This window comes from Rhinoraja longicauda, chromosome 36 (assembly GCF_053455715.1).
Source record: "Rhinoraja longicauda isolate Sanriku21f chromosome 36, sRhiLon1.1, whole genome shotgun sequence".
Taxonomy (NCBI): Eukaryota; Metazoa; Chordata; class Chondrichthyes; order Rajiformes; family Arhynchobatidae; genus Rhinoraja; species Rhinoraja longicauda.
The window spans coordinates 9,123,380-9,145,296 of record NC_135988.1 but is presented as its reverse complement, the minus strand read 5'-3'; the positions used below and the strand labels follow the sequence as shown (position 1 = coordinate 9,145,296).

The following is a 21,917-nucleotide window of genomic DNA, read 5'->3' as shown; positions in this document are numbered from 1 at the left end:
ATTTATCCTGCTTCCTGAAATTCAAATCGTTTTGCCTCAACGTAATTCCCACATTTCAAGCATTCCCTGTGTAAAGTTTACTGTGAAAGTTGTGAATCTGTGGAATTCTCTGCCTCAGAAGGCAGTGGAGGCAAATTCTCTGAATGCATTCAAGAGAGAGCTAGATAGAGCTCTTAAGTGTAGCGGAGTCAGGGGGTATGGGGAGAAGGCAGGAACAGGCTACTGATTGAGAATGATCAGCCATGATCACATTGAATGGCGGTGTTGGCTCGAAGGGCCGAATGGCCTCCTCCTGCACCTATTGTCTATTGTCTATTGTCTATAAATTCCGATTGGATTTATTCGTGATCACTTGAAACATTTTCCTCATGTCCGACCCCTTTCTTAACAATGTAAATCATCCCTTTTCTAGAGCCTGTTTCATTTTCCCAATAGCCATCGGTTATAATTACTTTTGCTAGCCTTTCAATATTTTAAAGATCATTTATTCAAATGTTTAAATTCCAAACGCATACTGTATTTAACCTAAATCATATTTATACTGTTGGGCCAACACTCAATAGCTTTATCTATTATTAAAAAGTCCAATGCGTTCGTTCTAATGAAATGAAAGAGAATTCAATTAACAGCAAAGTTGATGATCATTTAAGGTTTATTTTGCAACATCATTATCACGATGTGACAGTTGCCAAAAACTAAAATAGGATATTTGGAAGTCCGTGGGTGAAAACGTGGTGCTAACCAGTTCAGGGAGTGCTTCAGTAATAATAGAAATACATTTCAGAGAGAGTTGGATAACACGCACATAGAAACATAGAAACATAGAAAATAGGTGCAGGAGTAGGCCATTCGGCCCTTCGAGCCTGCACCGCCATTCAATATGATCATGGCTGATCATCCAGCTCAGTAGCCTGTACCTGCCTTCTCTCCATACCCCCCTGATCCCTTTAGCCACAAGGGCCACATCTAACTCCCTCTTAAATATAGCCAATGAACTGGCCTCAACTACCTTCTGTGGCAGAGAATTCCACAGACTCACCACTCTCTGTGTGAAGAAATGTTTTCTCATCTCGGTCCTAAAAGACTTCCCCCTTATCCTTAAGCTGTGACCCCTGGTTCTGGACTCCCCCAACATCGGGAACAATCTTCCCGCATCTAGCCTCTCCAACCCCTTAAGAATTTTATATGTTTCTATAAGATCCCCCCTCAGTCTTCTAAATTCCAGCGAGTTCAAGCCCAGTCTATCCAGTCTTTCTTCATATGAAAGTCTTGCCATCCCAGGGATCAATCTGGTGAACCTTCTCTGTACTCCCTCTAAGGCAAGAACGTCTTTCCTCAGGTTAGGAGACCAAAACTGCACACAATACTCCAGGTCACATGAAAGAAGGAAGGTGAGTGGTTAGCTGGTAGACCTAGGATTTAAGGAAGTTTCCACTCAACCTCCCTTCCTTAATTAAGGAATTAAATAAGGGTGGGAGGGAGGTTGAGAGGAAGCTTCCTTAAATCCTAGCATGAATTATATATTCAATATTCTTGCATGTAAATATTATTAGATCAAGAATGCATTACAGTAGAACAATGCCCACACTTCAGATTCCTCTGCTCCACCACCCCCACCCCCACCCCCACTTCTTCACCAGCTTCTGCATTCAGTGGATCATCTTTGATGCTTCCAGTGCCTCCCTCCATGGAGATACGACAACCGGACATCTCCTCCCCGTCACGCCATCCAGAGGGACATTTCCCTCCATGACTCCCATTTTTCCATCACCCACTCCCATTCTCCAACACTTTTACATGCAACTGGAGAAAACACAATCAATGCCAAATTACTTCTTCCTGTCATCCAGGAATCTAAAGACCTGTAAACTCTCTTCACTACCTTCATTTAAAGGGATAAGTTATCAACTAAAGTTCAATAAAAGGCTCCATGTCAAATATTCTGGTCACCACACTATAGAGAGGATGTGACTGTGCTGGAGAGAGTGTTGAGAAGATACACGAGTTATTTAAAATGTCCATCTCCGCCATGTTATTGCTTGGATTGGAGGACTCTTGTTATGGGGAGAGATTGGATAGCTTGGACTGACAGAAGACATAAGGTTATGAGAAGCATAGACAGTCTTTTTCCCCATGTCAAAAACAAGAGGGCACAGGTTTAAGACGAACAGATGGGGATTTTGCATTTAAAGGGGAATTAAACAGAACGGTTGAAATCTGGAAGATGCTGCCAGAGAAGGTGGAATCAGATACAGTCATTATATTTAAGAAGCAATATTTATGAGCCTGGCCACTACTTTGAACATTAGGACATTCTTCTACGCTAAGAAGAAAGCCCTTAAATAGGCAAGGTGTAGAATCTCTATACGGGACAGAATGTCAAGGAGATGTAGGAGGAGGAGGAAATGACATCAGTTCGCTCAGAACTGGGTCCTCACTGATCCAGCTACTCCACGACTGATGCACAACATTGGGATGGACCAACAATATCTCCTGATTTCATATCGGAAGTCAAATGCCGAATTCAATGACAAGGAAGATTAGCCACAGGTATCATGACAACCAAAATTTATTCAACAACTCTATGCATATACTGAAGGTTTCATATAGAAATGATCCTCCCCAAACTAACTATTTTCCCCTTTGTAACACAAGAATACAGTGCATAATTATAGCATTCGTTCATTCATTCCGGATGAAATATCTGTTGTACTTCGTGGTCCGGTATCTGTTATACCTTTGTTATGACCCTGGATGGACCACAAGTACACGTGTTTAAAAGGTTATAATGCTGGAGCTTAAATCCAGGCTGTTTATTCCATGGCCACCTGGAACTAGAGTGGCCACCAAATCACATCATCCTCTTATATAGACGTTACTACACAGGCAAACAAAGTAGTCCTTGTGATACAACAAAGTAGTCCCTGCAATATCACAACAATATCTAGGCATAGTCTAGTGATTGAGCTGGGAATGTTCCTGGGCTTCCCAATACACAGTGGATTGAAATGAAAACATGGTTTGCTGACCCAAGAGAACAGTGAGACATACCTGGTACAATTTCAAAGAGGAACTTTCCTGGATCTTCCGGGTTTGCGGGACGTTCATTGACCTTGCAGTCCTGGAGAACAATGCAACCCTGTGGGTAATACAGACGCAAGTGTTAAAGTGTCATAGAGTCACACAGCAACTTGCCTAAGCTGATCAAGATGCCCCATTTACACTAGTCCCACCGGCATGCGTTTGGCCAATATCCCTCTAAACCTTTCCAATGTTGGGCGAGTCCAGAACCAGGGGACCATAGTGTGAGAATAAAGGGGAGGCTCTTTTACAACTGAGGGGAGAAAAAACTTTTTCACGCAGAGAGTTGTGAATTTGTGGAATTCTCTGCCACAGAGGGCAGTGGAAGCCAAATCACTGGATGAATTTAAGAGAGAGTTAGATCGAGCTCTAGGGGCTAGTGGATTCAAGGGATATGGGGAGAAGGCAGCCACGGGTTATTGATTGAGGACTATCAGCCATGATCACAATGAATGGCGGTGCTGGCTCGAAGGGCCGAATGGCCTCCTCCTGCACCTATTTTCTATGTTTCTCTGTTTCTATCCATGGACCTGTCCAAATGCCTTTTAAATGTTGTGGTTATTTAGATTTAGATTTTTTTTTAGATCTAGAGATACAGCACAGAAACAGGCCCTTCGGCCCACCGGGTCCGCGCCGCCCAGCGATCCCCGCACACTAACACTATCCTACACCCACTAGGGGAATTTTTTTACATTTGCCCAGCCAATTAACCTACATACCTGTACGTCTTTGGAGTGTGGGAGGAAACCGAAGATCCCGGAGAAAACCCACGCAGGTCACGGGGAGAACGTACAAACTCCGTACAGACGGCGCCCGTAGTCAGGATCGAACCCGGGTCTCCGGCGCTGTATTCGCTGTAAGGCAGCAACTCTACCGCTGCGCCACCGTGCCGCCCTATCAGAAGGCCTTCTGGTTAAAAGTAGCAACAGCTTTCATTGTGTAGTGCATTTAGCGTAGAAGAATGTCCTAATGTTCAAAGTAGTGGCCAGTCTCATAAATATCGCTTCAGCTACAAAGGCTTTTCATCAACATTGGCAATCTACATGGTTTAAATGGAATTTATGTAAAGTTTATTTATCCAATTTAATGAAAACACGATATAACTGATTCTCTCCATGTGCAGCCATGGCTAACTAGATGTTGATCAAAAATCAAACTGCTGTAGGAATTCCTAATGAAAAAAGGGTCTCAACCCGACACATCTTCTGCCCATTTCCTCACAGATGCTGAGTTCCCCCAGCGCTTTGATTTTGCTCAGGATTCCAGCATCCCTTGCATCTGTGCTGACATGCGTGTGGGGATCAGAAAGGAACATCTTACTTCCATTGCTCAGCACTTCTGTTACCGAAAAATCAATGGTGAACTACCTGTGGCTTCCCTTCCTCCTCCTCCTTGTAGTAAGACAGGTAGAACCCTCGAAGAACGAACCACCGAGATTGCCACTGCTTCACCAAAGACCTCTTCTTCTTCAGCCAGCCCGACTTTACAGGACGGTCCAGTGTATTGGGAGACGACGGTCTATTGGAGCTGTGTTCCCCAGGCATCACGCTCTTAGAACGGCCTCCAAAGAAGAAGAAAGACATAACTTTTACAGGGTGTCTTTCACATGTCTTTCCGCCCTACTAAAGTACTTCAAAGATGCCAAAGCACTTTTGAATAGTTATAACCGTTATAATGTAGGAAACAAAGTAGTTTATTGGAATTCTGCAATGCCTCATAGTAATAACTAGACCAAGAGGACCCGTTGGGCCCAAACCTCTCCTGCATTGGTGCAGCACCCTCTCCTGCCCTCCTCCCCTCCCCCTCTCCCTCCTGCCCTCCCTCGTTCCCCTCCCCCTCCCCTTCCCCTTTCCCTCCCCCCCTTCCCCCCCCACTCCATCCCCCTCAACCCCCCTTATCCTCCCACCTCCCCCCTCCCTCCTGCCTCCCTAGGAGATAGATTTGATTGTGATTGTGTTTGTGTTTGTGTTTGTGTTTGTATTTGTGATTGTGATTGTGATTGTGATTGTGTGACGTTATGTTGGGACTGAAGAAGTGTTCTGACGCAAGTGTCACTTATCCAAGTGTAGGAAGGAACTGCAGAGGCTGGTTTGCACTGAAGATAGACACAAGCTCAGGACATGCATGTCCCTATTGGAGTGAGGGGCAAGGCAGGCAAACGTAAGGAAGCTTGGCAAAAAGAGGCCAGGAGATAGCTCTGGCAGATAGCATGATGGGCAATCCCAAGTGATTTTATAAATACATAAGGGGGAAAAGGGTAACTAGAGAGAGAGTGGGACCACTCAGGAATCAAAGCAGTCAACTCTGTGTGAAGCCACAGGAGGTGGGCAAGGTCCTCAATGAGTATTTCTCCTCTGTATTTACCGAGGAGAAAGACAGGAGGACAGAGGAACTTGGAGCAGTAAGTGGAAGTGGCTTGAGAGTAGCCAGTGTTATGGTCGAAGAGGTGCTGAAGGTACTATCAGGTATGAAGGTAGACAAATCTCTTCCAGGGCTTGATCAGATATAACCGAGGACGTTGCGGGAAATCAGAGAGGAAATTACGGGAGCCCTGGTTGAAATTTACGTGTCGTCTTTCAATACAGGAGAGGTGCCGGAAGACTGGAGGTTGGCAAGTGTTATGCCTCAATTCAAGAAGGGCTGCAGGGAAAATTTGGGGAACTATAGGCCAGTGAGCATGACATCTGTAGTTGTAAAGTTACCAAAGAATGAGGAATGGGATACGCAGGCATTTAGACGGACAAGGTCGGATTAGGGATAGTCAGCATAGATTTGTACGTGGGAGGTCGTGTCTCACAAATCAGAGTTATCAGAATCACAATTTGGAAATAAAGCACTGGGCTTAAAGAATCGCTTACGTCAGTGTGAGTGCGGGGAGTACGAGTACTATTGAGTGCGCCAACAAGGCCCTCAATTGTACCAACAAGGGCCTCAACAAATAATACACAGCCAGCTGTGGGAAAGTATTTTCGAAAATCCTTGCGGAAAAGAGATATGACTTTTATTGATCAGTCCTGGAATCATCAGCACTAGTTTTTGGACTTGGAGTTCTGATGTTTTGATATTGAATTAGTTGGCCTCCTTATTCATGTTTGAGGGCCCTATTGAAAGAATGATTTTAATGTGACCACAACCCAGTCATGGGGCCAGTGTCACAACTGAGTCACTCGTCTCAAAGGCCAGTGCTTTTTGTTGCACTCTGATCTGTGTTGATTACAGTATCGCCTTCAAACAGTAAAACGCGTAATTGGTCTGTGGGAGTCATTGCCGTCCCAAACGGGGGGAAGTGGCTGCTTAAAATAGAAACAAGCTTTCCAGATGCCTACACTATCATTGCACTGGCAGGAAGTTGATGTGTTTCAACATGGGAAAAAGAAAGGCAACATTCCCCGAATCACCCTCTTTAATTCCAAACAATCCTTGTTGTAAATCTGGAAATGTTGTGGATTGACAAAGTGGTGAATTACAGCACCTCTTGCGCATGTCTGATTTTCATCGCATCCCCTCAGTGGAGCCTGATGTTTTTCGCTCCAAGCCCTTGAGCTCTGTATCTCCTTCAGTAAATCCCATTGCCTTTCTCCCCTCAGTTAGGCCGATCCCTAAATCCTACCACTCGCATTCCTATGCAGGTCAGTGTAAAACTCCTATGAAGTGCTTCAGCGACGCTTTCTGTAGTCGGTCTCTTCACGAAGGCATGTCGTTCTCAAGGGATGTGCAATAAACGTTAGCCTCGCCAGCAATGCCAATGTCCAAAAAAGGAATGAATTAACAGCAAAGGCCACTCAGATTTTAGGAAGGAACTACAGATGCTGGTTTACAAAAAAAAGACACACACACACAAAGTGCTGAGCAACTCAGCGGGTCTGGCAGCTTCTCTGTAGGACAGGAATAGGCAGTGTTTCACATCGGGAACCTTCTTCAGACTGATTGTAGTTGGGGGGAGAAAGCTGGTAAGGAGGTGGGGGCAGGGCAAAGTCTAGCAAGTGATAGGTGGATACAGGTGAAGGGATTTCCATTGGCAGATGGGTGGAGAAAGAGGGGTTATGGTCTCCTTTTCATCTTGAATCGAATCCAGAGTTAGGTTCAAGCCGTATTAGCATTATTTACAATATACTAAGTGGTTTTAGAGGCTGCAGAAAAGAATAACTATATGAAGGGGTTCAAGATAATGTGGGGTCTATTGGTGGAAAGGTTGAGAGCCAATAAACAAAGTTATGATGGCACAAGAGATTTCAGATGCTAGAACCCGACTTCTTCCCTTTCAACCCACATCCAAATCATTGTTTGTCAACATTTCCATCAGCTACAACACAATCTCACCTAGGGAGGGACAAGCAAATCAGTTGCATCTTCCCCTCCCCACCCCTTTTACAAGGGCCACTCTCTCCACAACTCCCTGGTTTGCTCGTCCCTCCCTAGGCATTTTCCTCTACAACCCTGGCAGGAAAAACACCTGCCCCACTCCTCCTCCCTCATGATAGCGTTGCTGCCTTGCAGCACCGTAGAATGGGTTTGTACGTTCTCCCTGTGACCATTTGGGTTTTCCCCGGGTGTTCCGGCTTTCTCCCACACTCCAAAGACCCACAGATTTGTAGGTTAATTGGCTTTGGTAAAAATTGTAAATGGTCCCTAGTATGTAGTAGTGCACCGGGGATCACTTGAAGGTGCGGACTCGTTGGGCCAAAGGGCCTATTTCTGCGCTCTATCTCTAAACTAAATACTCCATTAGTCCGAAGAAGTGTCCCAACCCGAAACGCCATCTGTCCATCTCCCTCCACGGAAGTTGCCTGATCCATTGAGTTCCTGCAGCACTTTTATTTCTGCTCAAGATTCCAGCATCTGCAATCTTGTGTTTGCTTCAACCTAACCGCCAGATCCTACTACCATCCCCACGCACTGACCATGGTTGACCCCCCTCATCAACAGAAACAAACTTACTCCAGGGAGATACCCAAAACTGCAGTCTCTAATAATTAAGAAGCAAGCGATCCAAGATGGCGGCCAAGCCTGATGACTCTTTGTGTGCTGGTCACAGAAGTGGATCTGCAATCATGCATTATCATAGAAACATAGAAACATAGAAAATAGGTGCAGGAGTAGGCCATTCGGCCCTTCGAGCCTGCACCGCCATTCAATATGATCATGGCTGATCATCCAGCTCAGTAACCTGTACCTGCCTTCTCTCCATACCCCCTGATCCCTTTAGCCACAAGGGCCACTTCTAACTCCCTCTTAAATATAGCCAATGAACTGGCCTCAACTACCTTCTGTGGCAGAGAATTCCACAGACTCACCACTCTCTGTGTGAAGAAATGTTTTCTCATCTCAGTCCTAAAAGACTTCCCCCTTATCCTTAAGCTGTGACCCCTGGTTCTGGACTTCCCCAACATCGGGAACAATCTTCCCGCATCTAGCCTCTCCAACCCCTTAAGAATTTTATATGTTTCTATAAGATCCCCCCTCAGTCTTCTAAATTCCAGCGAGTACAAGCCCAGTCTATCCAGTCTTTCTTCATATGAAAGTCCTGCCATCCCAGGGATCAATCTGGTGAACCTTCTCTGTACTCCCTCTAAGGCTAGAATGTCTTTCCTCAGATTAGATGACCAAAACTGTACACAATACTCCAGGTGTGGTCTCACCAAGGCCATCATTCCACTCTTTAAAAATTCCTACTCCAACAGTCCAAAAATCACATTATTCCCTTTATCATGTATCTGTATACTGTGGATGACTCGATTGTAATCGTATATTATCTTTCCGCTGACTAGTTAGCAAACTTTTCACTGTATCTCGGTACATGTGACAATAAGCTAAAGTAACTAACTTACCATTAATATTCTTAACGGAAATGAAAAATATACTCCATATGCTTCCTTTCCAGTCAGTGATGTGCGACTTACAATAAGATCACATTCTTGAGTCGTTTCTGTGTTGTAGCAATGCCTGGAAATTCATGGTTGATATTCAGAAACCCTCATATTTAGAGCAATTGATAGTGAAACTTGAAATGCAAAACTCTGCACGATGCCGATTTACACCGAAGATAAACACAAAAAGCTGGAGTAACTCAGCGGGTCAGGCAGCATCTCTGGAGAGAAGGAATGGGTGATCTTTCTTCAGACTGAAAGTCAGGGCAGAGGACATCTAAAGGTATGAACAGGTACAGAACAAATCAGAGCCGGCACCGATGACCAAGGATATGGTGGAGCCCACAATGGTCAATTGTTGGCTGTGGAAGAGGTGATAACGATGATATATATGGATGCTATATGATATATATATCAGTCTGAAGAAGGGTCTCGACCTGAAACGTCGCCCATTCCTTCTCTCCTGGGATGCTGCCTGACCTGCTGAGTTACTCCAGCATTTTGTGAATAAATACCTTCGATTTGTACCAGCATCTGCAGTTATTTTCTTATACTATATATATATATGGATGCAATCCGTGGAGCCAGTGGGATGACGAGGGTGGGTGAGGGGTGGAGAGAGAGGGAATACAGGGGCTACCTGAAATGAGAGAAATCAATATTCATATCGTTGGGTTGTAAGCTGCCCAATTTGCGTGTGGCCTCAAATGAAAACCAAACGGTTGGATGAACTCAGCGGGTCGGGCATTATGTGTGGGGGCCGAGGGATAGTCGACATTCTGGGTGACAAACCAGCATCAGGTCCAGTAACTGATATCTGACTGTCTGACACGCTCTCCCTCACCGAATGTCTTTCCAGCATGGACATGACTTTATCGGTGCCAGAGTGGTAGATCGTTGTTCTGTTGTATGTTATTCCACTGTACTAACACTCCTCCAACACATGGTTATCAGTACGTTTTTGTTTGATGTTATGCAGTCTTATAATAAAACTCTCCAGCAAACCTGGTAGGTCTGAAGAAGGGTCCTGACCTAAAACGTCACCTTGTTCATGTTCTCCAGAGATGCCGCCTAAACCGTTGAGGTACTCCAGCGGAGAGCAGGAAACTGGGCCCTGGTGAGTTTAAAAAATGGGGCGCGGGAGACATTACGTGGGTGAGTTTCAATGAGCACAGGAAATGGCACCTGGTAAGTATCAGGAGAGCACAGGAAACAAGGCACCAGTGAGTTTAAAGACTGCATCGGAAATGCTCCGGTGTATTAACGAAAGCTGAAGAACTGGGGCTCCATTATGTTGAAGGGGGTGTGGGAATCTGCACTTGGAAACCAGATGCCCAGCCAAGGGGGATTTCCAAATAACAGGAGAACAGATTATCACAATTTCACTGTACAGCCGAGCCTGTGTGTGTGGCCTTTGAAAATCTAGGACATAAAAAGTGTGATTTTGCCCGACGAACACGCAAAGGAATGTCGAACCAAGGCACGTACATAGTGACAGATCAATAAAACATCAAACATAAAATAGGCATGTGTAGGAAGAGACGGCAGATGCTGCTTTACTCCGAAGACAGACACAAAGAAATTGGAGTAACTCAGCGGGTCAGGCAGCATCTCCGGAGAAAAGGAATAGGTGACATTTCGAGTCAAGACAATTGTTCAGACTGAGAGTCAGAGGAGAGGGAAATGAGAGATATAAAAAGGAACATAGAACAAATGCATGAAATAACGCTGGCCCAAACGTTACCGCTTTTGATGGGAAAAATGAATCGGAAATAATGAGAAATATAAGCAAAGACGGTGCCTTCGTGAGACCTATTCAATTATCCAGACGCTCCTCTGTGCCCATTGAGTCTGGGTTACGATTCTGCAACGGGGCAAAGCGCAAACACAGTGGTGCAGCGGGTAGAGCTGCTGCCTCACGGCGCCAGAGACACATGCTCGATACTGACACATGCTCGGTTCTGCCTGTGTGGAGTTTGCACGTTCTCCCTGCTCTAACTGGGTGGAGTTTCCTCCGGTGGTTCCGGTTTCCTCCCCCATCCCAAAGATGTGTAGGTTCATTGGCTTCTGTAAATCTCCCAGAGTTTGTGAGGATGGGGTAAGAAAGTGGGATCACATAGAACTAGTGTGAACAGGTGATAGACAATAGACAATAGGTGCAGGAGTAGGCCATTCGGCCATTCGAGCCAGCACCGCCATTCAATGTGATCATGGCTGATCATTCTCAATCAGTACCCCGTTCCTGCCTTCTCCCCATACCCCTTGACTCCGCTATCCTTCAGAGCTCTATCTAGCTCTCTCTTGAATGCATTCAGAAAATTGGCCTCCACTGCCTTCTGAGCCAGAGAATTCCACAGATTCACAACTCTATGACAGAAAACGTTTTTCCTCATCTCCGTTCTAAATGGCCTACCCCTTATTCTTAAACTGTGGCCCCTTGTTCTGGACTCCCCCAACATTGGGAACATGTTTCCTGCCTCTAACGTGTCCAACCCCTTAATAATCTTATACGTTTCGATAAGATCCCCTCTCATCCTTCTAAATTCCAGTGTATACAAGCCTAGTCGCTCCAATCTTTCAACATATGACAGTCCCGCCATTCCGGGAATTAACCTAGTAAACCTACGCTGCACGCCCTCAATAGCAAGAATATCCTTCCTCAAATTTGGAGACCAAAACTGCACACAGTACTCCAGGTGCGGTCTCACTAGGGCCCTGTACAACTGCAGAAGGACCTCTTTGCTCCTATACTCAACTCCTCTTGTTATGAAGGCCAACATTCCATTGGCTTTCTTCACTGCCTGCTGTACCTGCATGCTTCCTTTCAGTGACTGATGCACTAGGACACCCAGATCTCGTTGTACGTCCCCTTTTCCTAGGTGATCAATTGTCAGCGATGGACCCCTTGTGCCGAAGAAGGATCAGGACCCGAAACATCACCCATTCCTTCTCTCCAGGGATGCTGCTTGACCCGCTGAGTTACTCCAGCATTTTGTGTCCATCTTCGGTTTAAACCAGCGTCTGCAGTTCCTTCCTACACATTATTTGTGCTGGGCAGTCCGTTTCCATGCCGTATCTCAAAACTAAACAGTACTAAAAAGCTGGAAAACTGCACCAGGTATTTTCAAATGCTTTGAGTGAATAGGTGGAGAGGTGACATTTCAGGCACGGGACACCTCTTCAGACTGATTGCGATGAAGGGGAATTCCAATCTGTTGTTTAATTCATCATCCGCGTTGTATCTATTTTGTGTAATGGGAAAGGAAAGGCACAAAATGCTGGAGTAACTCAGCGGGTCAGGCAGCATCCCTGGTAAACATGGATGTGAAGAAGGGTCTCGACCCGAAACGTCACCCATTCCTTCTCTCCAGAGATGCTGCCTGGCTGTCCCGTTGAGTTACTCCAGCGCTTTGTGTCAATCTTCGGTTTTAAACCAGCATTTTGTGTCAATCTTCGGTTTTAAACCAGCATCTGCAGTTCCTTCCTAAACATGGTCCATGGATAGGTGCCGTTTCGGGTCGGGACCCTTCTTCAGAGAGGTCTTCAGACTGATTCTTTAAACCAAAAACCGAGGCAGATAATCTGATCATTACGTTGCTATCATTGAAACTGTACATTGGGGAAACTCAGCTGCCATGTTTCCTACTTTATAAAGACGACAAGACGTTCTTCACTGCCTTCAAAGCATTCTGGAATTTCGCGAGGCTGTGAAATGTATTCCAAAAATGCATCATGTTTTTTTTTTTTTTCAGGGTTTAAAAAAAAAAAAGAAATTTGCTCTTGACTTTTCTATCACCGCCTCTGATTACATCTTTCCTGCACCTGCCCGACTGGCACACAGATCTGCCAAGGCATTGGTCAGATAAAACAAAATGGTATCAGTGGTTCCTGACACTTTGGGTGTCCGTATCTTATACCAGAGGCTGACACAAAGAATGCAAGGCATTTGCTTTGCTCTCCCACCAGAATATTCCTCCGGAGAAGACACTGAGCCAATAACCCTCCTCTTAGTCAACCCCCAGTTACGGCTGTGATCACTCAACCACAGCAGGAAGTTGAGATCAGGATGTTGCTGTCAACAAGCTACATCCTAACCCGGCCCTGTGCTTTCTTCTTCAGATTGTCATGTCTAAGTATTCATTTTCTTTCATTTCGTTGGATTTCCGGGTGCAGGTATTGCATTCACTTCCCCTGCAGCGCCCAATTACTTTCCCTCGTGTTCTGGATGGAAACATAGAAACATAGAAAATAGGTGCAGGAGTAGGCCATTCGGCCCTTCGAGCCTGCACCGCCATTCAATATGATCACGGCTGATCATCCAACTCAGTATCCCGTACCTGCCTTCTCTCCATACCCCCCTGATCCCTTTAGCCACAAGGGCCACATCTAACTCCCTCTTAAATATAGCCAATGAACTGGCCTCAACTACCTTCTGTGGCAAAGATACTCTCCACGGTTAAGACATACACGTTGAACTCTTTCATTTGCTTTCAGAAATGGCCTTTTTAAAAGATGACTTCCCTTCACTACTGGAAACGCACCAAGTATGTTGATCCTTGAAGGTGAGACTTCCTTTTTTTGGAGAAGCATTCATTTCTCTTCCTCTTTCACAGGACGGCAAAATGGCGTTGCTGTAGACTTGTGCCTCACACTGCCAGAGATCCGATCCTGACTGCGGGTTCCTGTCTGGGCCGAGTGTGTACTTTCTCCCTGTGATCGCGGGGGCTTTCTCTGGGTGATCCGCTTTCCTCCCGCATAAGTTCATAAGTGAAAGGAGCAGCATTAGGCCATTCGGCCCATCATGGCTGATCTACCTTTCCCTCTCAACCCCATTCTCCTGCCTTCTCCCCGTCACACCCTTACCAATCAAGTATCTGTCAACCTGAGAGGAGATCTTATCGAAACGTATAAGATTATTAAGGGGTTGGACACGTTCGAGGCAGGAATCATGTTCCCAATGTTGGGGGAGTCCAGAACAAGGGACCACAGTTTAAGAATAAGGGGTAGGCCATTTAGAACTGAGACGAGGAAAAACTTTTTCAGTCAGAGAGTTGAGAATCTGTGGAATTCTCTGCCTCAGAAGGCAGTGGAGGCCAATTCTCTGAATGCATTCAAGAGAGAGCTAGATAGAGCTCTTAAGGATAGCGGAGTCAGGGGGTATGGGGAGAAGGCAGGAACGGGGTACTGATTGAGAATGATCAGCCATGATCACATTGAATGGCGGTGCTGGCTCGAAGGTCCGAATGGCCTCCTCCTGCACCTATTGTCTATTGTCTATTGTGACTTTTTGGGGCAGGACCCTTCTTCAGAACGGGTTTCGACTCGAAAATGTCACCTATCCTTTTTCTCCAGAGATGCTATCTGATCTGCTGAGTTACTCCAGCACTTTGTGTCCTTTTGTGTATTAACCAACATTTGCAGTTCCTTGTTTATACACTCTTGTTGAGTTGACCAGCCGCAGGGAGGACTTGAGAGTTGGTGGAGGGGCCGTCAGAGGAGCTTATACCAGGCGGCAGGTAAGTGAAGTCATTAACTAGATAGCCATGCTGAAGCCCACAGCAGGATCACAGCAGAGCCTCAGCAATCAATAGGAGCAGCACTGGGAGAGGACATCAAGGAAGGTGCGGTGATTTCTAAACTCCCAGTAAGATGATTAGAAATAGAACTTTAGTTTAGTTTAGTATGGAGATGCAGAGAGGACACAGGCACTCAGTCAAGCCTAGTCCATGCTGACCAGCGATCATCAGTACATTAGTTCTGTCCTACTATCAGTCTCAACAGACTGCGGACAGGCACGGGGAGGAGCAAATCGAACGTGCTGAAGTGGGGATGTACTGAAGATGCGGCAGACTGTGAGTGTGGACGGGGCCTCCAGACTAGGGGACATCTCCTGAGCTGTGACATGCTGCATGACACATGCACTGCAAAGGATCTTGCAGAGGCCAACGACGTGGCACTAAAACGTGCTCGCTTTTTGGCAAACAGTTTTGTGTGATGACACGAATAAAAAATCCCTCACACACCGGGGACAATTTACACACGCCAATCAACCGAGAAACCTGCACATTTTTGGCACATGGGAGGAAAGGAGATGAGGAGTTTCTTTAGCAGGAGGGTGGTTAATCTGTGGAATTCATTGCCACAGAGTGCTGTGGAGGCCAAGTCATTGGGTACTTTTAAGGCGGAGGTTATAGACAATAGACAATAGGTGCAGGAGGAGGCCATTCGGCCCTTCGAGCCGCTATCCTTAAGAGTTCTATCTAGCTCTCTCTTGAATGCTCTCTCTTGAATACACCTCTCTATGTTCTCCAGAGATGCCGCCCGACCTGCTGAGATAAAGCGCGGAAACAGGCCCTTCGGCCCACTTAGTCCCCACCGACCAGCGATCCCCGCACACCAACACTATCCTAGACACACTAGGGACACGTTTTACATTTTTTAAACATTTGTTTTACATTCATACCAAGCCAATTAACCAACAAGCCTCTACGTCTTTGGAGTGTGGGAGGAAACCGAAGATCTCGGAGAAAACCAACGCAGGTCACGGGGGTAAAGTACAAACGCCGTTCAGACAGCACCCGTAGTGAGGATCGAACCAGGGTCTTTGGCTCTGTAAGGCAGTAGCTCTACCGCCATGCCACTGTGCCACCCTTTTGTGATCTGGTTGTCCGTGTGTACACAGTGTGTACATAGATTGTCCACAATTAATCACCAGTTGTGATTCTAGTGTGATCTGATTGTCACCGCTCATTTCACACTGCCCAGTAATTCCTCATGCCTTTGCTCATCAAACCTTTATTTGCATCTAATCGCATCAGCCGCTGAATCAAATTGGTCAGCTGGACGGCATGGGTAAAATGGACACTCTTCTCGTTGTGTTCTGGTTGTTCCTTTAACACTGCAGTCTTATCGTCAACCCACATCCTGTGACAGCACTCGACCAATCAACGTTTGCTTTGTTGGCTGAGATCTGCAAACAGCATGACTCAGACGAACGGTTCTTAGCAACATTACAAAATCACTATTAGGAAACCATCTGAATTTTAGTGCTATGAGTCACGCACAAGCAGGCTCGCTGACTTCCCAAAATAGACGGTAAAATCCATTCATCCAAGAATCACATTTAAGCACTTTAGTTTAATTTAGTGTAGAGATACAGTGCGCGGAAACAGGCCTTTCGGCGCATCAGGTCCGCGCCGACCAGCGATCCCCGCACACTAACACTATCCCACACACACGGGGGGACAATTTACATTTATACCAAGCCAATTAACCTACAAACCTGTACGCCTTTGGAGTGTGGATGGAAACCGGAGTTCCAGGAGAAAACCCACGCAGGTCACGGGGAGAACATACAAACTCCGTACAGACAGCACCCGTTGTCAAGATCAACCCAGGTCTCTGACACTATAAGGCAGCAACTCTACCACTGCCCCACATACGTCTGGGCAAAACATAAAGACGTAGAAGAGTACAGACCAGGATCAAGCCCTTCAGCCCACAATGTCTATGCCAAACATGATGCCAAATTGAACTGGTCTCCTCTACCTGCACATGATCCATATCCTTCCATTCAATGCATATCCATGTGCCTATCTAAAAGCCTCTTAAACATATCGGCCTCCACCACTACTACCCCAGCAGCGTGTTGCAGGCACCCACTACTCTCTATGTAAAATAAACATGTCCCGCAAATCTCTATTAAATTTCCCACTCTGTCCTTGAAACTATGCCTTGTCATTTCCACACTGGATAAAAGGTTCTGACTGTCTACCCTATCTATGCCATAGACAATAGACAATAGACAATAGACAATAGACAATAGGTGCAGGAGGAGGCCATTCGGCCCTTCGAGCCAGCACCGCCATTCAATGTGATCATGGCTGATCATTCTCAATCAGTACCCCGTTCCTGCCTTCTCCCCATACCCCCTGACTCCACTATCCTTAAGAGCTCTATCTAGCTCTCTCTTGAATGCATTCAGAGAATTGTCCTCCACTGCCTTCTGAGGCAGAGAATTCCACAGATTCACAATTCTCTGACTGAAAAAGTTTTTCCTCATCTCAGTTCTAAATGGCCTACCCCTTATTCTTAAACTGTGGCCCCTTGTTCTGGACTCCCCCAACATTGAAGTTAAATTCTTCAGCTACTGTGAGAGAGTTGGAACTTATTACTTTTATCCAGTTATTACTCACCAAACCTTACATTGCTGACAATGAAGTACTTTCAAATATGTTGCAAGTATTATTTCAATTAATGCTGCAGCAATGTCCAGTAATGCATACATTTCATCACGATCACCTCTTAAATATTCTCTTTTTTTGTAGAATTGGAACAATCCCCTTTTGGCTATGGATGTCATGTCTTAGGATGTTGGGCCATATCTCTTTCACAATCCTATTGAAACTATATTGACCAATACGTTGTACACACCAGACACAGCAATGTAAGTTAAATAACAGTCAATATACCGTGGTTGATGCACACAGCATATTCCATGCATTTCATTATTGCAGAAGGTGCTTTGTCCATGGTGTTGCTGCAGTTAATGCCACGCGATATACTGCAACGTTCCTGGTCACAGGGAGAACATATAAACTTTGTTTAGACAGCACCCACAGTCTGGATCGAACCCGGATCTCTGACGCTATAAGGCAGCAACCATACTGCTGCACCACTATGCATAATATACTGTGATAGTATCCTATTAATAGACAATAGACAATAGACAATAGGTGCTGAAGTAGGCCATTTGGCCCTTCGAGCCAGCACCACCATTCAATGTGATCATGGCGGACCATTCACAATCAGTACCCCATTCCTGCCTTCTCCCCATACCCCCTGACTCCGCTATCATTAAGAGCTCCATCTAACTCTCTCTTGAAAACAACCAGAGAATTGGCCTCCACTGCCTTCTGAGGCAGAGAATTCCACAGATTTACAACTCTCTGAGTGAAAAAAAAATTCCTCATCTCTGTTCTAAATGGCCTACCCCTTATTCTTAAACTGTGGCCCCTGGTTCTGGACTCCCCCAACATTGGGAACATGTTTCCTGCCTCTAGCTTGTCCAATCCCTTAATAATCTTATATGTTTCGATAAGATCCCCTCTCATCCTTCTGAATTCCAGAGTATACAAGCCCAGTCGCTCCAGTCTTTCAACACATGACAGTCCCGCCATTCTGGGAATTAACCTAGTAAACCTACGCTGCACTCCCTCAATAGCAAGAATGTTTATGATGGGTGCATTGTTATGCAGTGTTATATACCTGCAAGAGGGCATGTGTACTTGCTAAATCAGAGAAAGCATGTATGTGCCATACGATGATCCATTTCACACATTTTAAAGAGGAATTTTGTGAGAATTTGCACTGAATCGCTGCCAACAAACCCTATTGAAATTAAATTGAGTCTTGATCATGAACTTTGCAGAATGTTATACGATATTATAAAATATAATGAAGGCACACAACGTTTCAAAGCGAGTAGATAGGATTGGCAGTCATAAATGTTTCCCCAATGGAGTAACCAGAAGTCATGATTTTAAAGTAAGGCCTCGGAGGTTCAGACGTGATATCACAAGATATATTTCTGTCAGAGGATGGTTGGAGTTTGGATTTCACTGCATGAAGAGATGTTGGAGGCAGAGACTGTCACATTTACAAATTATCTGGACACAAATTATCTTGGCACTTGACGTGCTGTGGCATAGAGGGCTACGGACTGAGTCCTGGTAAATAGGGGTTAGTATCAATGGTTACTTGATTGTTGGTATGGACAGGGTGGGTTATAGAGAGCGTTTCTGTTCTATATGACTGTACGACACAATGACCCAATGTATCGTGGATTGATACATCACAGAAGGGGATCACTAAAGCAAGCAACAATACCTTGGTTCTTAATTCCCATGGACCATGTCAAAACATCAACGTGTACAGCAAGCAGGAAAATAAGAGTTTATGAGACAGGGACCAAAGTTCTTGATAATGAGCTGATTTGAGATGTTTTGTGAAGACCAAGAAGTGAAAGAGAAACTTAGGAAGGAAATTATAAACACCAAGACCCCACTGGGCGAAAGAGCAAAGATGTTGGAGAGTGAAATGAAGAGGGATTTGGGGACATATATAAATGGTAAGAGAAATAAATTCTGTATAATGCACTGACTTTAATCTATATAATCTAATCTGAAGAAGGGTCTCGACCCGAAACGTTGCCCATTCCTTCTCTCCAGAGATGCTGCCTGACCTGCTGAGTTACTCCAGCGTTTTGTGAATAAATACCTTCGATTTGTACCAGCATCTGCAGTTATTTTCTTACACTTAATCTATATACTAAAACTCACATTTGTTTGTTTGTTTGTTTGTTTGTTCCTGAACTACAGCCAAAATGGTGCACAACAGGTCGACAATTTTAGACCCTTAGACCCGTCGTCCCTTTGGTGCTAATGGAAGAAGTTTCATTGAAATCGGTGTTATATTTTTTAAGTTATTCACATTTTAAAGTTTAAATCTATCTCCTAGGGAGGGAGGGGGGAGGGAGGGAGTGGAGGGGAGGAGGATAAGAGGGGTTGAGGGGGATGGAGTGGGGGAGGAGGGAGGGGAGAGGGGAAGAGGGGGAGGAAGGGAGGGGGGAGATGGGAAGGGGGGAGGAGACGTACAGGTATGTAGGTTAATTGGCTGGGTAAATGTAAAAATTGTCCCTAGTGGGTGTAGGATAGTGTTAATGTACGGGGATCACTGGGCGGCACGGACTTGGAGGGCCGAAAAGGCCTGTTTCCGGCTGTATATATATGATGATGATATGATATGATAGGGAGGGAGGGAGGGAGGGAGGGAGGGAGGGAGGGAGGGAGGGAGGGAGGGAGGGAGGGAGGGGGGAAAGGGGGAGAAGGGGATGGGGGAGTGGGGGAGGAAAGGGTGCTGCACCAATGCAGGAGAGGTTTGGGCCTAACGGGTCCACTTGGTCTAGTCTCTGATTAAAACTGACAGTTCAGCATGTTCCATCACTAACACAGCAGCATATTCAGTGCAAATGTTACTTGTACAAAAAGCCCATCTACAGGAATATCCAAACGAGTGAAAAACTGCAGCAGCAAAGTCGTTTCAAATAATGCAGCCGCCATTCATTCTGAGAAACATTAAGTAGGTCACTGATCCAATCCTTCTCTCAGGAAATGTTGTTGCAACTAAATTAGATTTATCTCCCCAAAAGCTCGCACACCGTCAACAGTTGAGGTCCTTGTGATATAATGACGACAAAATTAAATATATTTTCATTGTTACAAGCAATTGTCATACATTGCTCCACGGAATGCCATGCATCAGAGGAGCATGAAGATTAATAAACCAGCACCCAGTGAAATAATGTAGAAAGGAACTGCAGATGCTGGTTTACACCGAAGTTAGACACAAAATGCTGGAGTAACTCAGCGGATCAGGCAGCATCTCTGTCGAAAAGGCATTGGAGGGAGAAAGATAACTTCTTCAAAGAAGAAGAGTCTCGACCCGAAACGTCACCTATTCCTTTTCTCCAGAGATGTTGCCTGACCCGCTGAGTTACCCCAGCATTTTGTTCCTCTCCCAGTAAAATATAATACTTTGCTGCGTCCCTAACGTTGTGAATTACATAGCAAGGTTGCAAACTCTCCAGTTAACCTCTCAGTCAGTCCATTACCAGCAGATTCCTGGGAATATCTAGACATGTGCCGTTTGTCACTGAATCCCACCACTTCCCACTCCTGGTATCTGCACTACACTGCAATACGACATCTGTTGAATCGTAACATTTCCCCTCTCTCCCCCAATCTCACGGTCTCATCTAAGTCATGAAACCAGATGAAACGCATAGAGTCTCAGCCGTGGACTAAAGCAAAGTGGTAAGATAGGAGGAAATGTTCAATGGGTTAGCAGACCAGACCAGGCTCGTGCCTCACTCTACCTATTCGTGCAGAATCTGTTTTAAGGTTGAAATCCCAAACGTTGCGCGGTAGCTTCAGTGACATGGTCTCCCTCTTCGGAAAGCGCGGAGGAGAAATCTTGCCTTCAAAGCGCACACTCTTCTCTTCGGCTAGGGCAGGTCCCTGCCTCAGCCTGTGCAGACGTCTGCCAGCCCACATCCTTGTTCCTGTTCAACACTGCCGTGACCAGCGCGCGCAACCAGGCAAGGATGGTGCACTCTGCGTTTCACTTCATGTATTTTAAAGAAAGGGTGGAGGCTGGGCACACTCTCTTCTCCCACTCCGGCAGCTCCTTTCGTTCAGTTTCATGAGGACAGGTGCTCCAGTTGCAAAGAAAGTACGGTTTTGAACGGTCCTTGATAAGGAAGTGGGCGTTTGTTTCACACTCTGAGCTCCCCAAGTGTTAAGCAAAGTGCAAGGTTTTGCGAGCAGTTACTTAACAGATCAGGGCCCCTTTGCTCTCCCTTTCCGTTCATTTGTATTTAGATGCTGAAAGGAGTCACGATTCATTCTGAAAATGAACCAACGCAAATTAACCAACGCTGATTTAAGAGAGGGGAGAGAATGGATAAGCATGAAATGCTGGTTTGGCACCAATTGTGGTGATGCATTCTTACCGAATAGTGAAAGGCCTGAATAGGGTGGATGTGGAGAGGATGTTTCCACTGGCAGTAGGGTTTAGAATAAAAGGTCATACCTATAGAAAGTAGATGAGGAGGAATTTCTTTAGTCTGTGGAATTCATTGCCACAGATGGCTGTGGAGGCCAAGTCAGTGGGTCTTTTTAATGTGCAGATTGACAGATACTTGATTTGTAGAGGAGTCAGGGGTTATGGGGAGAAGGCAGGAGAATGGGGTTGTGAGGGAAAGATAGATCAGCCATGATTGAATGGCGGCGTAGACTTGATGGGCCGAATGGCCCAATTCTGCTCCTATGACTTATGAACATGCACATTCAATTCTAGGGGTTGGAGAAGACAAGAAGGCCTTATGTTATCTTCTCTTATCAGACAGAA

General features: G+C 45.5%; 1 protein-coding gene across 1 annotated transcript in view; it reads right to left on the bottom strand.

Annotated features, from left to right (window-relative positions):
- Positions 1–21,025, bottom strand: part of LOC144610165 (rho GTPase-activating protein 25-like) — a 59,649-nt gene extending 38,624 nt beyond the window's left edge. The window contains exons 1-3 of the mRNA XM_078428714.1: positions 20,884–21,025; positions 4,449–4,642; positions 3,052–3,139 (exon numbers count right to left, since the gene is read on the bottom strand). Of these exons, the coding sequence (XP_078284840.1) occupies positions 3,052–3,139; positions 4,449–4,642; positions 20,884–20,947 (346 nt within the window). The 5' untranslated portion in view covers positions 20,948–21,025. The remainder of the gene's footprint in view (positions 1–3,051; positions 3,140–4,448; positions 4,643–20,883) is intronic.
- Positions 21,026–21,917: the final 892 nt, after the last annotated feature.